The sequence below is a fragment of the Cylas formicarius genome, unplaced genomic scaffold (assembly GCF_029955315.1).
Source record: "Cylas formicarius isolate icCylForm1 unplaced genomic scaffold, icCylForm1.1 PGA_scaffold_10__41_contigs__length_53128322, whole genome shotgun sequence".
Taxonomy (NCBI): Eukaryota; Metazoa; Arthropoda; class Insecta; order Coleoptera; family Brentidae; genus Cylas; species Cylas formicarius.
This window is the reverse complement of record NW_026844214.1, coordinates 24,648,380-24,663,849: the sequence shown is the minus strand read 5'-3', so window position 1 is coordinate 24,663,849 and position 15,470 is coordinate 24,648,380. Positions and strand designations below refer to the sequence as shown.

The 15,470-nt window shown below is 33.5% G+C and overlaps 1 protein-coding gene across 2 annotated transcripts in view; it reads left to right on the top strand.

The window, feature by feature from the left end:
• The window catches only part of LOC132696102 (uncharacterized), an 80,536-nt gene that overhangs the window by 7,119 nt on the left and 57,947 nt on the right, over positions 1-15,470 (top strand). For both annotated transcript variants that reach the window (XM_060660732.1, XM_060660725.1), the window contains exon 2: positions 14,395-14,565. In XM_060660732.1, the coding sequence (XP_060516715.1) occupies positions 14,433-14,565 (133 nt within the window). In that variant the 5' untranslated portion in view covers positions 14,395-14,432. The remainder of the gene's footprint in view (positions 1-14,394; positions 14,566-15,470) is intronic.

Sequence of the window (15,470 nt, the reverse complement as noted above, 5' to 3'; positions counted from 1 at the left end):
CACCCAGACGTCCGTACAAAATATGTTTCATAAGAAAACAGAAAATGTCCATAGCAGTTCAATAAGTAACGAAAAACCTATTTTAATTAAATTAGAGATAGATAAAATGCAATTTAATTTTGAAGTGGACTCCGGTTTCGCCCACGCGGCAATTTCGGAAAAAATGTATAACAAACATTTTCAAAAATATCCGTTAATCAGTAATGATTTGCGTTTGAAAGATTATGTCGGTGTATCTTTTCAACCTTTGGGTTTTGTAAACTTAAAAATAACATATGATTGTCAAAATTACAACCTAAAAACATATGTAATTCAGAACGGCGGGCCACCCTTATTAGGTCGCAATGGTCTGAAAATGCTAAATATTGGGCTTTGTAAATCAGTCGATAGCAATACCAGTTTATTATATGTAAATTCGGACGCCAAGTTGCAAAATTTATTAAAAAAATTCAAACCAATATTCAGCAGTAGGCTAGGTACATTCAACAAGTTCAAGGTCACGCTAAAATTAAAAGAAAACGCCACCCCAAAATTTTTTAAGCCTCGGCCGGTTCCAATAGCATTAAAACCGAAAATTGAGCAAGAACTGCACCGGCTAGTCAAAAACAAGGTGCTAGTGCCCACAGAATTTTCAAAGTGGGCAACACCTATCGTCCCAATATTAAAAAGAAACGGCGGTATAAGGATCTGCGGCGATTTTAAGGTGACCTTGAACCCCCAATTGGAATTTCAACAGTTTCCTCTTCCAAGAATTGAATACTTATTTAGCCAACTAGAGGGGGGAATGAAATTTTCAAAAATCGACTTTTCAGAAGCGTATCAGCAAATTTTGCTCGACGATCAGTCCAAAGAGTTGGTTACCATCTCCACATATAAGGGGTTGTTTTCTTATCAAAGATTGCCTTTCGGCATACACTGCGCGCCCTCCATCTTCCAAATAATCATGGAGCAATTATTTAATATTCCTGGCGTTATATCATTCCTAGATGACATTCTGGTGACAGGGAGAAACGATCTTGAGCATTTGGAACGATTAGAACAAGTCTTTCAAAAATTATCGGAATGTGGCTTCCAATTAAAAAAAGAAAAATGTAGTTTCATGCAAGAATCTTTGACTTACATGGGTCATTTAATTGATAGGTTCGGCTTGCACAAAACCGATGAGAGGGTCGAAGCAGTGGTCAAAACCAAGGTACCTTCCAATATCACAGAACTTAAGTCATTTCTCGGGGGCGTCAATTATTATGTTAAATTCTTACCGAACGCGTCGTCCATCCTTTATCTTTTATACAGTTTATTAAAAAAAAAACATCCCTTGGGAATGGACACCGGCTTGCCAAAATAGCTTCGATAAAATCAAGGATATGTTAGTATCTCCATCTGTGCTGGCCCATTTTGACCCAAAATTACCAATCAAATTATTGGTAGATGCCAGCAGTATAGGTCTAGGGGCAATAATTAGTCATACCTACACAGACGGAACTGAGCGACCCATCGCGTTCGCTTCGAGGTTGCTAAATAAAAACGAACTCTCCTATTCCTAATTCGAAAAAGAGGCTCTAGCAATAATATTCGGGATCAAAAAGTTCTTCCAATACCTTTACGGCATCAAGTTCACACTGTACACAGACCATAAACCTCTTTTGGCAATACTGGGCGACAAAAAAGGGTTGCCAGTTTTTGCAGCCAACCGCCTACAAAGATGAGCATACATTCTATCTTCATTCCGTTTCGAAATTAAGTATGTCAATACCAAACAAAACTACTCAGATTTCCTATCTCGGTTAGGGGGAAACACTAAAAATATGTTTCACCATGCCAGCAATCCGTTACTATTCGACTCGGGGAAACAAGATCAAATTTCATATTTAAATTACATCGAAAATTCAAAATTCCCAGTTAATTTCCAAAAGATTAAAGAACAAACCTCAAAAGATGTCGTTTTGAGCAAAATTCTATTTTATGTTCGAAACGGTTGGCCACAAACTTGCCCCTCTACAGTTTTTAAACCTTATTTTCTTAAAAAACATGAAATTTCTGTAGAACATGGTTGTTTAATGTGGGGTTACCGTCTAATTGTGCCTCCAGTCTTCTATGACAGTATTTAAAATGAAAGCCTTGGCGCGTTCATATGTTTGGTGGCCAAAAATCGACGATTCTATCGAGAAAATCGCGCGTTCATGCAAAACATGTGCACTTTATTCGGAAAACTCCGCGAAACCTTCTTTAATTATGTGGGATACTCCTAAAGAACCATGGACTCGTGTTCACGCTGACTTTTTCGGTCCATTTTTAAATAAAACATTTTTAGTAATCGAAGATGCCACTTCAAAATGGCTAGAATGTTTCATAGTCTCAGACATGTCTTCTGCACAAACCATAAAAACCTTCAGAGCTCTATTTGCTCGTTTTGGTCTCCCAAAAGAAGTTTCCACCGATAACGGTCAGACTTTTATGTCCGAGGAATTTCAAAATTTTTTGGCAAGTTTGGGGATCATTCACAAAGCGGGTGCTCCATATCATCCGGAAACGAACGGGCTGGCCGAATCAGGCGTCAAAATTGCAAAAAGAGCGCTACGCAAAGGATATGCGGATGGGGTGACCGATTTACAACTTATTTTAGATACTTTTCTTTTTCAATACCGCAATACACCGCACACTACGACCCAAGAATGTCCAGCAAAAATGCTTTTTGGTCGCTTTTTACGCACTAGATTTGATTTAATTTTACCTTCGACCGAAAATATTGTAAAAGAAAAACAAAACAAAATAGAACTTAATCGCAAAAAGAAAGGGGAACTGTCATTTTCAATTGGGGAGAAGGTATGGACCCGGGACTACCGTCCAAACACGGATAAAAGCAGGTGGTGTCAAGGGGTAGTTCGAGATATACTTGGCCGAAGAACTTACGTGGTTGAGTTGGTCGGTGGAGTCACATGGAAAAGACATTCAAGTCAGTTAAAAAAGTATCATTGTAACGACAATTCTTGCCCCAGCAAGGAAAACTCCATGACAGCCCCAAATAAAAAAAACTCCTCGATGACTCCACCTTCCAACGTAACAAGAAACAGATCAAGTAATACTGTAACGTCAGTTAGGTCTAGCGATAGCGAAACATCGGACTCAGAAAGTGAAGACATTATCTCACCCAGTGAAAACAACCCCAGCGACAATGAAATCCCAAGTGACCACGGTGCGCGTGTGCTTCGTAGACGTAGTAAGATTAACCCTCCAGATCGTTTACAAGTCGCCCAGTAAACGTGACACTCATATCTAAATGCAAGTGTACATAAACACGACTAGAGTTAAGTTAGTTTCAGTTTATTATAGGGGGAAGGTGTTCTATATGCGAGTTTTTTTATATCGCAGTTTAGTTTAGGTTTTTTTGTAAACCGTGATGCGGTACGTTTTCCTAGGGCGATCCACGGCCGTTACCTGCCGGGCCGCGTATTGTACGAGTCGTGAGTAAAGGGTTGCATTGTCGTGGTCGAGTTTCATTTCACGTTAAATGAATACATAACAGAATGTATTCATGTTGTTTTGCGAAAATTTACCCAAAAACTAACGGTTGTAGAAAAAGTATAGTATGCAACACGTGATTTGTTTAGTAACAAAAATTCGTCTAAATAAACTACAGAACAAAAACCAGTCCTCCGTAGAAAAGCGGCGATAGGCTTTAATTATTTGATAAACACTCTAGGAGCACAGTTTATTCCAAAGAAATTCCAAGTTGTACTCATAAAAACATCCGTTAAAACGAAATCTTGAATATTCTCTATATTGTTGTAATGGGTAATAAAAAATATGCGTCTTTCACATCTATTTTGGTCATTCTTTTATGATCCTCCAACTCAAAGTGGTTAGTCTCTATAAATTTATTTAAACGTTTTAAGATTAATAATTAGCCATAACGAACCGTTCGGCTTAGGGACGGAACGTATTTGAGACAAATTGACCCTCAATCGGGTGGACTCTAGAAATAGCTCCTGTCCGAATTAACTTTGTTACCTTCTTATTAATTATTTGCCGTTCTTTAACGGACCATTGTGGCTTTGCTTGTGAGAGGAAGAACCTCTGGAGTTTAAAGAGACTCTAGCAGTCCCCGACTTCTTATCGAATGCTTTTGAACTTTTCAGTTGTTGGGATGATATTTGGAGGCTTATTTTAGCTTTTAGTCTCTAATCCAAGTTTTATTGTGGTACTTCAAATCTTGATTTAAATTCATGGAGACATGAGAAGTGATATGAATGTCCGAAAGCAGACAGCCAGCATCCGTTTGTCACTTAATATGTTGCTTAAGCTCCCTGTACCCCCCTTTTTCTTCTTTGAGCAAATCCGTCAAAACTAGTCCAATGGCAGCCAAAGACGACAGACCCATTCGAGCCTGCAGTTATTGCCTCTTTAACAATCGGATTTAGCTTTAGTGCACGTAAAATTGTACACTTTTCTGGGGGTGCGGGGCGGTATGTATTTAATAAACGCCGGCGTTTATCAAGGGTTAAACCTTTCTTGGCAGTATTTTCTCAAATGTTAGCAACATCTTGTTGGATTGATGAGTCCTAATCGCAAGTATTGTTTCATTCAACTCCTATTACAGACACTATTTCTGGCTTAAGAAAACTGTTTCTTTGGTTTTCAGTTTGTGTAATGTCAGAGATGCATTTATCTGTAAACAAACAACAATAAAATGATCCTATTATCCCAAATAGGCTAAAATAATTTGCAGTAAAATGTATGTTTCTGTTGTCCCAACAAGGTTCCAATAATTCACTGTTATCCCAAACAGTAAGTTCCGGTTGTCCCAAACAGGCTAAAATAATTTAGTTATCACAAATAGTAAGTTCCCTTTGTCCCAAACAGGTTAATAGTATATTATGCAACAAGTGCGGTAAGCGGCATTTGACTCACGAGTTTATTTGGCACGAGCGGAGCGAGTGTTTAATAAACAAGCGACTTAAAAAGTTCACCAAACTTTTTGCATATTATACTTTTTCTACGACCCTCAGTTTTTGGGTACGTTTTTGCCAAACAACACGAATACATTTACTGACATGATCGGATTGCTCCCAAACCTGTGCGGTAATGTCCCGGAAATATCCGAAGTGGCTCGGATCCGATCCGGTAATTTTTACTTGCTTTTAATTTTACTTGTTTTGGTTTTACTAAATTAAAACTTTGACAGAATAAAGTAGAATGTTCTATTTGTTTGTTGACTATTACTATTACCGAAATTTTTCGATCTCGCTCAAACCTCTGACTGAAATACTGGAACCGTCTAAAGTCTCTTTCGACCGTGAGAAACGAAGCTAAGAGACACTTTCTACACCCCAGAGAAGGGGGTAGATAAAGATATTTTAATCTAATTTCAAAAATTCAAAAAATCTATGACAACCATTATATATGTTAATAGTCGAATTTAAATGAAACTCAAGTGAAGTTTTAAGAAAAAGTGATTAATGTTGTAATAAATTCAAGGAGCCATCGGTTATCTGTTATTTAAAAAACATAATAAGAATTTTATTTTAAAAACATCCAGGTGATTCAAAGATCATGATTTTGCGTTTTCTTTAAAAATGCGAAAACTTAGATTCAGGGCACCCTAACCCTTCTAGACGAAGATTGTAACATGAAACGATGCTTGCAGACTTTTGTAAACAATTTTAGTTTAATCGCTCGTGTTTTCTGGGACGCGCACGAGTAGATCCGTAGTGTGGTGTGCTGATATTCGTTTACTTATTTAAGTATTTAATTTTTGCTCAGTTATTGTTATTATTATTAATGGAATGGAGTAAAGAGATGTGCCAACTAATTGAGAGCTAAACGGATCGTATAGTGTCATGGGATATCTGCAGTCCGTTATTTTAAGTGAAGCAAAAAAACTTGGTGCATGGGACAGTGAAGTCTATGAGTGCATCACATACTTCAGACACAATTAAACCGGGTGCCAGAGTATTGAATATTTGGACCAATTACGTTTAGTAAGTGCTCAAAGCCACAAAAATCTGTGAATAGTCGGGTAATAGACTCTTAAATTTCTTATTAGATTACATTAAATGTTTGTACACTCCGTATGAGATGGAAAATTTATTATAACTGGGATATGAGACAGTGGTCTGCCCTGTAAACTTCGCTTACATAATTTACATTACATATATAACATTACATAACTTACATTTTGATTACATACAAATTATTTAAGAAAAATTTATTTTGGCGGAAGAATCCATATAATAAATAAAAAAATAACGTGGTTTTGCGATAATCTCTATGATTTGAAAGTAGTATAAATAAATTATAGTAAAATATAAAAGTAAAACTTTTTGGAATTCACTTTCGTCATAATATTCCGTGCGGTATAGCGCGAATAACCATGTATATAATCTATTATAAACATAATTTTGGATAAATGTTTTTATCTGCTGATTGGAATTTTTGGGCCAATAAATCCAACCGGGTGGTAGTAAATAAATTGAAACACAAAATATATGAATACATTTTGTTGTATTGCGTACTGTAATAAAATTAGTCGTCAGAATAGTTTGAATCTGTGCTATCACCATCACCATATGGAATGCTTTTACGTTGTCCCAAGTTATTATTTTCCTCTTCAAGTATCAACATTATTAACATATTTTAGGGTCTAACTTAGTTTTTTCTTTTGTTTTGTTTACATCCCAGTGATAAAGTGGTAATCTAAGGGCTATATTACCGGATTTTTCTATGATCCGTCTACGAAATTAGTTTTATCATATGATTTGGTAATTTTTCAAAGCAACTTTAACAGGTTACTGTAATACTATTTACAAAACATCTGGATTCCTCCTGTGTCGGTTGTTGTTGACGTTTTGCTGTTGGCTTTTTCAGAGGTTAACTGAAACCGGCTCGCATTCTGCTGTGTACCTGCTTATATGTTGAAGTGGGATGAGCTAAAGAAGGGGCATGCACAATGTATCGGATGACTGATTCCCATAGACTCTTAGATTTTTCGTCGGTAGAAGAATTGCTTACATGCAAGAATTTTAGTTTTATCGAATAATTGAAGAGACCGGACTAAAAATATCAACTAGACTCAAAGAACATGAAAGACAAATAAACTCATCAGCATTTGCCGAAAACAGCCACAAAACAGAAAATCCGAAGATGTATGAAAATCTATCAGCAACGAAGCAATCTCAGGTCTTTAGCTGTCACCAATATGGGAATCAGTCATCCGAGACAATGTTCACGCCTCTACTTTAGCTTCTCCCCCCTAAAACAATATATAATCAGGTACAGAGTGGTATGCGAGTCAGTTTGAGTTAAGTTCTGAAGAAGCCAACAGGATAAGTTTCAAAACGTCAGCAAGTTCGATTCACCAACAACCGATGGAGGAGGAATCCGGAAGTTTGGAAGTTTTGTAAATTCAAATTCAAATTAAAAGTCGTGCTGAGTAAGGTACTCTTGCAATGCTTTCTTGTTGCTGATGGTTGGTATTTTTTTAGTGCTGTGATAACAAGCATTATCAGAAAGTATTGAGATATTTGGAAGAAGATATTTTTTTTACCCAATGTTCAAAAACTTCACTTGTCTTGACTGATGTCCTTTTAAACAGTTTTCTAAAATTTAAATATGTAGAAACAGTATAGGCAATGATAGGCGATTATAAAGATAAAAATATAGGTAGGTAATATATAAATTTTACCTTTATATACGCATAACACGATTTTCTTGCAGCAAATGTCACTTTTTGGTTCGTTACTCTCCCCCATTCAGTCGTCGATATTTTTGTAAACCTGTGGTCTAAACATAACAAATAATGCCTGTAACACCACTAATGGCAAAGCCCAAATTTCTAAGATGACCATAATACTCAAATACTTCCTGTATTGATGAACGCTTGTAAATCGGCTTTTTATTGGCTTATTCCTCGATTTATTGATGTTAAAGGATCTTGCGTTTATGAGCGGCCAGGCAAGTTAGTTACGTTTCTGTAGAACATACATGGTGTCCCATCGGGAACTTCTTCGATTTGTTGTGAAAATTATAACTCGCAAAAATTTGAAAATTTATAAGTTAACAAATATATGTGAGGGCAATCCGGCTAAAATTTTTTCAATAATGCGGCACATCCGAATATACTGGAAGTGAGTACCAACTTTCTTATTTTAAGTGAAACATTCTATATATCATTGCTGTCTTGGATTCCTTGGAAAAGTCTAGATGTATCTCTTGTAAAATATAAAATATTCTATACCAAAATTTCACTGTTTTTGAGATATTTAACATGTTACGTCAAAGACATTTACAGACCGATTAATATCTGTAACTTTTTCCCATATGGAATTATTTTAAATTTTACTCTATCAATTTACCCTGTTGTAAATTTAAAACTAAATATTGAAATTTGAAGATATTTTAGCTGAATAACCTAGACCAACATTACTGGAATTCAAAATTTTCATAATGATGAAGTTTCCGGTGGGACACCCTGTATATTTAGAATTTTGGTTATAAATTCATATTATGGTTATCGATGGAATAATGGGTGATGGTGCCTAGTGTCTCATGATGTCAAATAATAGATATTTTGCTTCTTGTATATAATAAAAGTGGTCGACCTGAATTTTTCTCGAGATAAGTTACGTGACATAACGGTCCTTAGGTAGTTACTTACGAGTCGGCAGATGGCAACCGCGACTATCGTTCGATTCATTTGTCACTAAAACCGACGCGTTTGCTCGTACAATTTAACAGTTCTTAATATCCCGAAGTGCGATCTTATATTATTATTATGTATAAATTTTCGATTCATCGGTGTTACCGAACGGTCAATGGACAAGTTCGGGCGTTGACTGGAGGTCAAGAAAATAAATAATAATTCATCCTCACACTCGACGTTTTATAAAATATATACTATATAACTATTAAAGATACGTACTAAAACTGGATGCTGCGGGAACTTCATTTAAAACCATCCCGTTGTATTTATTCCATTTTCTTTCTCTTGCTCATTTAAATGAATAGGCGAAAGGGTTGTTTTCGTTGTTTAACTTATTGAAGTTTCGCCAATCATTCTGAAGAAGGCAACAGGATGATTGGTGAAAAGTTCGATTATAGTATTACAGTGGCCCGTGGAAGTTTCTTTGATAAATTACTTTTTCTGCCGATATAATAATAATTTTGAAATCATTTAAATATTATTTGTTGATTAAACGATGTTTTCTTCTAATATTTTATTAAATTTTTTTTTATAATAATCTAGCTTCTTAAAAAAACTCCGAAAGAGCGCATCAAAATTTTATATACATAGATATACATATACAGAAAAGAGTAACATTTTTACATGCCGGGTCAGAAAACAATTCCTTATTTGTGCTTTACTTTTTGAACAACAACGGTTCAAGGATTTTCTTTCAATTAAATTAACTATAAAAAATTATCCCAAAAGTTCACGAGAATATGTTTATTTAGTTCATCAGAGGTGTTTCGACAACACCGTGTCTTTATCAAATGTAATAATTTAACTTTATCTGCTGCTATATACGGGGTGGTTAAAAATGAAATTTATATAAACGTTGGGTCTCAAAGTCCATTAAGGAGACATCATTTTACAAATATGGCTGAAAAATATTGATTTTTTCTTGAAAACAAAATATTAGGGAAGTAGGGAATAGCAACACAATTTCTGAATTTTATTTTTGTTTTTTTTTTGACTTAACTTAAAGGGATTAAATTTGAATTCTCTTATCGACTTCTTAAGCAAATTCAAAGGAAAACTTATGGAATGACATACCAAATATATTTTTTATTTTTAAGAAATGCTTGTTTACTGTAATATTTCATATTAGTTGCCGTTTCCAAATAAAAATCTGAATCAATGCAAAATTTATTGGGTAAAAAAATCTCCTCCTCTGCTTTCACTTCTTAACGCGTTTATTATTATTGCTTTATTTGACATGGATACAAAATATGACTAATTAGTTGACAGCACCCGAGCACCATTCATCCGCCACTAACATTTTTTTTCGACATGCAATGCTTTAGATTCTATTATTTTATTTAGAAACTGTAAGCTGAAGGAGGCTAAAAAATTTCTAATAAATCCGTCCAACAAAATATTTTTTTTTCGTAAGCGTAAGAAATTTAATAAGTATACGTGAATTATTTGTTTGTTAATATCCATAGCTTCTAATAAGTTTTAATTTTATATACAGTCTATAGATCATACTTCGATATAAGCTTTGATACTATCCACTGGGTTCTTCTATGTATGTAAGAAAGTATCAAGAAATCTCTCGAAGTGTGCTATAAAGGTGGAAACACAATCAGGACTCTATAGGTTAAAGTGCCGACCAAAATTTATATTGGACACATACTCCATGCGACCACCATTCATTTCCAACTAGTTGTAAGAGTGTATTGCTTGAATGCAGTATCCATTGCTACTATTGTTTGAACAATAGCTAAAAACCGTAATTAAATTACATTATGTCCTTTTATTTCGGACGAATTCCATTTGAACTAGACTTTTAGTGGGTATTCTTATAAACGCAGTCTCGTTGTTTTCACACGTTGGTTACGTAATAGGCTAGCGGAAAAATTACCGACTTACAAGATTTTTAGGCGTTTACCGCTTGATACAATCTATCCGTCGTAAAACTCCAGTATTACACAAGTTAAACACCGGTGCGACAATTTCAAAATATGAAGCTTTTGATGATGGTGAATTCACCATTATTCATTTTTCTACATTTTACGTTGTCATAAAAATATGACCAAACGCGTGAAAAATTTTTTCATAGAATATGGTTGCAATATGGTGCAACAGGTTTGATAGACCCCACTTTAGTCAAGAGCACGAACGGCACGGTGGACTAAAGAAATCTATCAATGTGGTGCATACTATGATTTTTTACGATTATTACTGGATACATTTTTGCGAAAAAGCGCGAATTAGTGATATGTGACGGGAACATCAGAAACGACAAAAATAAATTTTACTGAAAATATCCGGTCGGTCCCAAAATAGTGACTAAAATACCGAAAACATCCAAAATAGTTAATGAAGCTGACACCTTAAAAAAGATCAACATAAAATATTTTTAGTTATATAAGGTGAATCAAAAAATGATAATTAAATTTAAATCTGTTGTGACCTTAGCGCGAATTCATTTTTTTCCATAATTACCATATTTTAGCAATGGCTCTTGGCACATATATATATATATATATATATATATATATATATATATATATATATATATATATATATATATATATATATATATATACGTATATGTATATATATATTTATATATATATATATATATATATATATATATATATATATATATATATATATATATATATATATATATATATATATATATATATATATATATATATATATATATATATATATATATATATATATATATATATATATATATATATATATATATATATATATATATATATATATATATATATATATATATATATATATATATATATATATATATATATATATATATATATATATATATGTATTCCTTTTTCGCAGGAGTTAAAACTCTGTCTATTAAAAAGTTTAAAAAAGATTAAGATATTTTTATCTAACAGTGCATTTAACTCTGGGTCAGGATTTTTCTATGCCGTCAAATAAAAATCTTTCAATACTTTCAATTTATTTCGTTTGTTTATTTAAATCCGATATTGTTTCCATTCTTAAATACAATCATCCTTAAATACTATCATGGATCCGCCCAAAGCTAATTTATAAATGGTATTAAAATCCCAGTTACTGAAGAATTTAAAAGCATGGGTATAATCTTTAATAATAAAATTAGATTTCCTAATACAGATTTCCAAAGTTTTCCGAAAAGCTTGAAGTTAACAAAAATTCTGGGTGAAGTACTGTTATCTAAGTCATCTAAATTACTCTAATTTTGTCCATGGGCCTTGCTTGGCTGTTTGGACGAAATATAAATGACCAAAAGTGCAGGTCTCCTGTATTCGATTTGTTTAAAACCTTTAACCAAGGGATTACTTCACTATATAAAATAGTTTGGTTGTTTTCTTCACAAACTACTAAACAGTGGATGTTCTTCAAATAACTCGTAGAAATTGTATTAAATTTCGCGGAACTTGTTTTAACTGTCAGTATAAAAGACTCAAAATGACTAAAACCTCCCTCTCGTATATATCTGTTAGATACTGTAGTATACTTCATCAATACCTCAAATTAGTGAAGAACTGAATATCTCTCTTTGCGCGTTTAATTTTCATTTTAGAAACATATTTTAGTGAAAATACCTAGATAATGAAGAATTTTGCTTGGCGTAATATTATCATTACGCGTCTTTTTTGTTTTAGGCTCGATTTGTATATTTGTAAAATTGTTATACTAAATTAAGTTCGGCCGACCTTCGCCGAGCTTAAAATTAAGGTGGTTTTATTAATTTATTGTTCCTTTATACTCGTTTTTTGTAATGTCGCGAAACTAAATATCTCTCTGTTTATTTATCTTTCTATTTTGTTACAATCTAAATAGAAGAGCAATTTTTATAACAGGAAAATATCAAAAATTACACTTTATATAAATTATTAAGTTCAAATTATAGTATTTCGAGTATGTAAAATCTATTAACCACAGGTATTGCATAAGAATTCGGGACAATCAGAAACGGTACTTCGATAAAATTTGGGTAAAAATAAAAGTACGGAAAGGCTTTTAGTAAATGGAATGATCGGCGAAACGTAATATTAAGTTCGCGAACTTGTTCTGCACTTGCAGCTGCCGGTACCGTTATATCCCGTGAAGCAATGCAAGAAATTAAAGAATTTAACTTCCCATTTTCTAAATGACCCGCAAATTTGATGTACATATTTTTCAAACGACGGTAATACAAATTACTTGAATAATATTTGCTGCTAGTTTAATGTTGAGCTATTAGAGTCAGGTTTTTTCTCTATTTATAGTTATTAAAAATATGTCCGAATGGGTTCAGTTCAGGTAGTACCACCCAAGTTTGGGTCAATTTCCATGATCCCGCATTTAATTTAATAGCGGATTGCCTTTTGCCAATTTTCTGGTGTCACTTCTTAAATGACTCGTTCAGTAGTTTGAGGCCTATCATTTTGAATATCGCGTTGTGTCTTGCTGCAAATACTTTCGCTATGCCGATTTGTCCAGCACAGTTACATTTTTTTTGTGATATGATAATTGTCAAGTTGACTCATCTGTGTGTTAGTGTTTAAAATAAGAAATGAATGAAACGCATTTTCGTTACGAAAAAACTCAAAACAGAAAATCACTTTTATTAAAAAAATACGAAATTATCTGCAAACGACCACGACATTTGAGAGCAGCTAGACAGTTTCGAAAGGAAATCGGGAACATCTATTATTTGGACGAAAAATGTAAAAAGCGAGAGGCAAATTTGAAGCTCTATTGGAATAAAAGTTCCGTTGGAAAAAGATTAATTGCTAGCAGGAGTAGATTTTTCGGTGGGGACTTATTAGGCATTTCAGTCACTGGAGACTATCATAAAGCCTGATTGCTGATATTTTTGACTACTTCCAGCAGATCTTATCAAGTGCCGATCTGTTATAGTCATGGACAATTCATTCATTATCTTACTGTAAATAACAATAATTTAATAATAATTTTAGAAATACTTGTTGAAAAAGGGGCTACTGAAGATAAACTTGAATAAATTTCTTTGTACGACAGAAAACACTGTAGAGTCCATTATAGTTTCTCTGGATTTTAATGACTGTAGTTTATCTAACTACTCAGGACATGATGCCTAGATTTTTGAAATGAAGTTGTATTTTAAATAGCAGATTTTTTTTAAATAATAATATTTATTACAATTTATCTATTTTCATATTATTCTTACTTTCCATTGTCTCAAAAATAAGTTTGAACCAATTTAGACGGATTTTAAAAAACTTATTGCAATTTATTTGAACTTAAACATATTACCTTTAAGTTGTCTACACCTTATACACAATTAGATAACAATTAATCTAATCCAGCATCACTGTGCAATTGCAATTGCAATTGCACCCTAATGCAAGTACTTAATCGTGGGGATATCCTCCGAGAGGCTCTGGGCGTTGAATTAAAGGACAACGCAAGATATGCAAAGCTAATATTTTAGTTTAACTTGGTTTAATTGCAGTTAATTATTTAGTCATAATTTGTATTTCTCTGCATATGTCTCTGGTTATTTTTATTCTTTAATCATTAACCATATTTTACGTTCCCTTATAATAACTAACAACAATAATGACAGCGTATTAAATTTGTTTGGGAGTAGGAAGTAAAGCCAGTTTTTAAAATTAACAGAACACGGTACTAACGCTGACTTGGTAGACATTAATTAATTAATGTTTTATTTATTTCAGGAGGAAATGGTACCGAGCTGTTCCATTTTGGTTCATAGATGGGAGTAGAGGAATTCCTATGCAAGGCGTCGTGGTTTCTGGCGCTGCTCGCAATGGCGCAACCTTTAGATCATATAGAGATCATTCGCGTGACCAGGCATAACAGCGGAGATATTTTTACCACTAACAGAGGTGCGATAAACTGTAGTGCGTTTTATATAGACAATTGCGCGTCTGCGCCTAATACGGTAGACCCTAAGACTACTACACACTCATCAGCAGTTTACGGACATAATCATCAAATCGGATATCAGCTCGTAATCGATCAAACAGAATTCATGCATGTTATTAATTTTTCTGCAAATTACGAATCCGAGAATCTATAAAAATCTCTAAACAACCAAACAATCCTAACCGCGACTCAATTCTTTATCTTTTACCAATCTGGGAATCAGTAATCCAAGATCATGTTCACTTCCCTCCTTTAGCTCCGTCTTCCATAATCCAGAAAAATTGAAAATAGTATTACATAAACTTTTTCAAACAATTTTTTAAGAAAACCAAAAATCAAATCATGTTTCACTACATTCGCATTTCCAAAAACTATCGATGTTAACATACTCGTACTATTGCCAAAACATTTAAGAAATCGTAAATAACAAGAAACAAAATTGATCAATACATCTAATATATAATTCATTTGTATGTATAGAAATAACGCATATCAAATATCAAAATCAAAACTCAATTGCAATAAATAATTCAAGTTGTGACCCCCAGGCTATTCCCTTTAGACGACATTAAACGCGCAGGAATGATGGTGACGTCATACCGCTGTTATAGTGTTATTCTCAGGTTATAGTCCGAGAATTATATTATTTAGGTTTTTTTTTGGCTGGTGTAAAGGTATGTTTGTATTCAATATACGCCAGTTTTTATTTGTGCTTAGTGTACTTTTCATGATAATAATGGAAGCAACACAAAAACAATATTACAAATCGTGTTTGAGTACAACCCGTAAAACGCCAGATAAACTTTTTATTCGTCTATCAGAAAATAAAAGCCGTCGTTTTTTGTTAACATTATGTTCAGGTGTG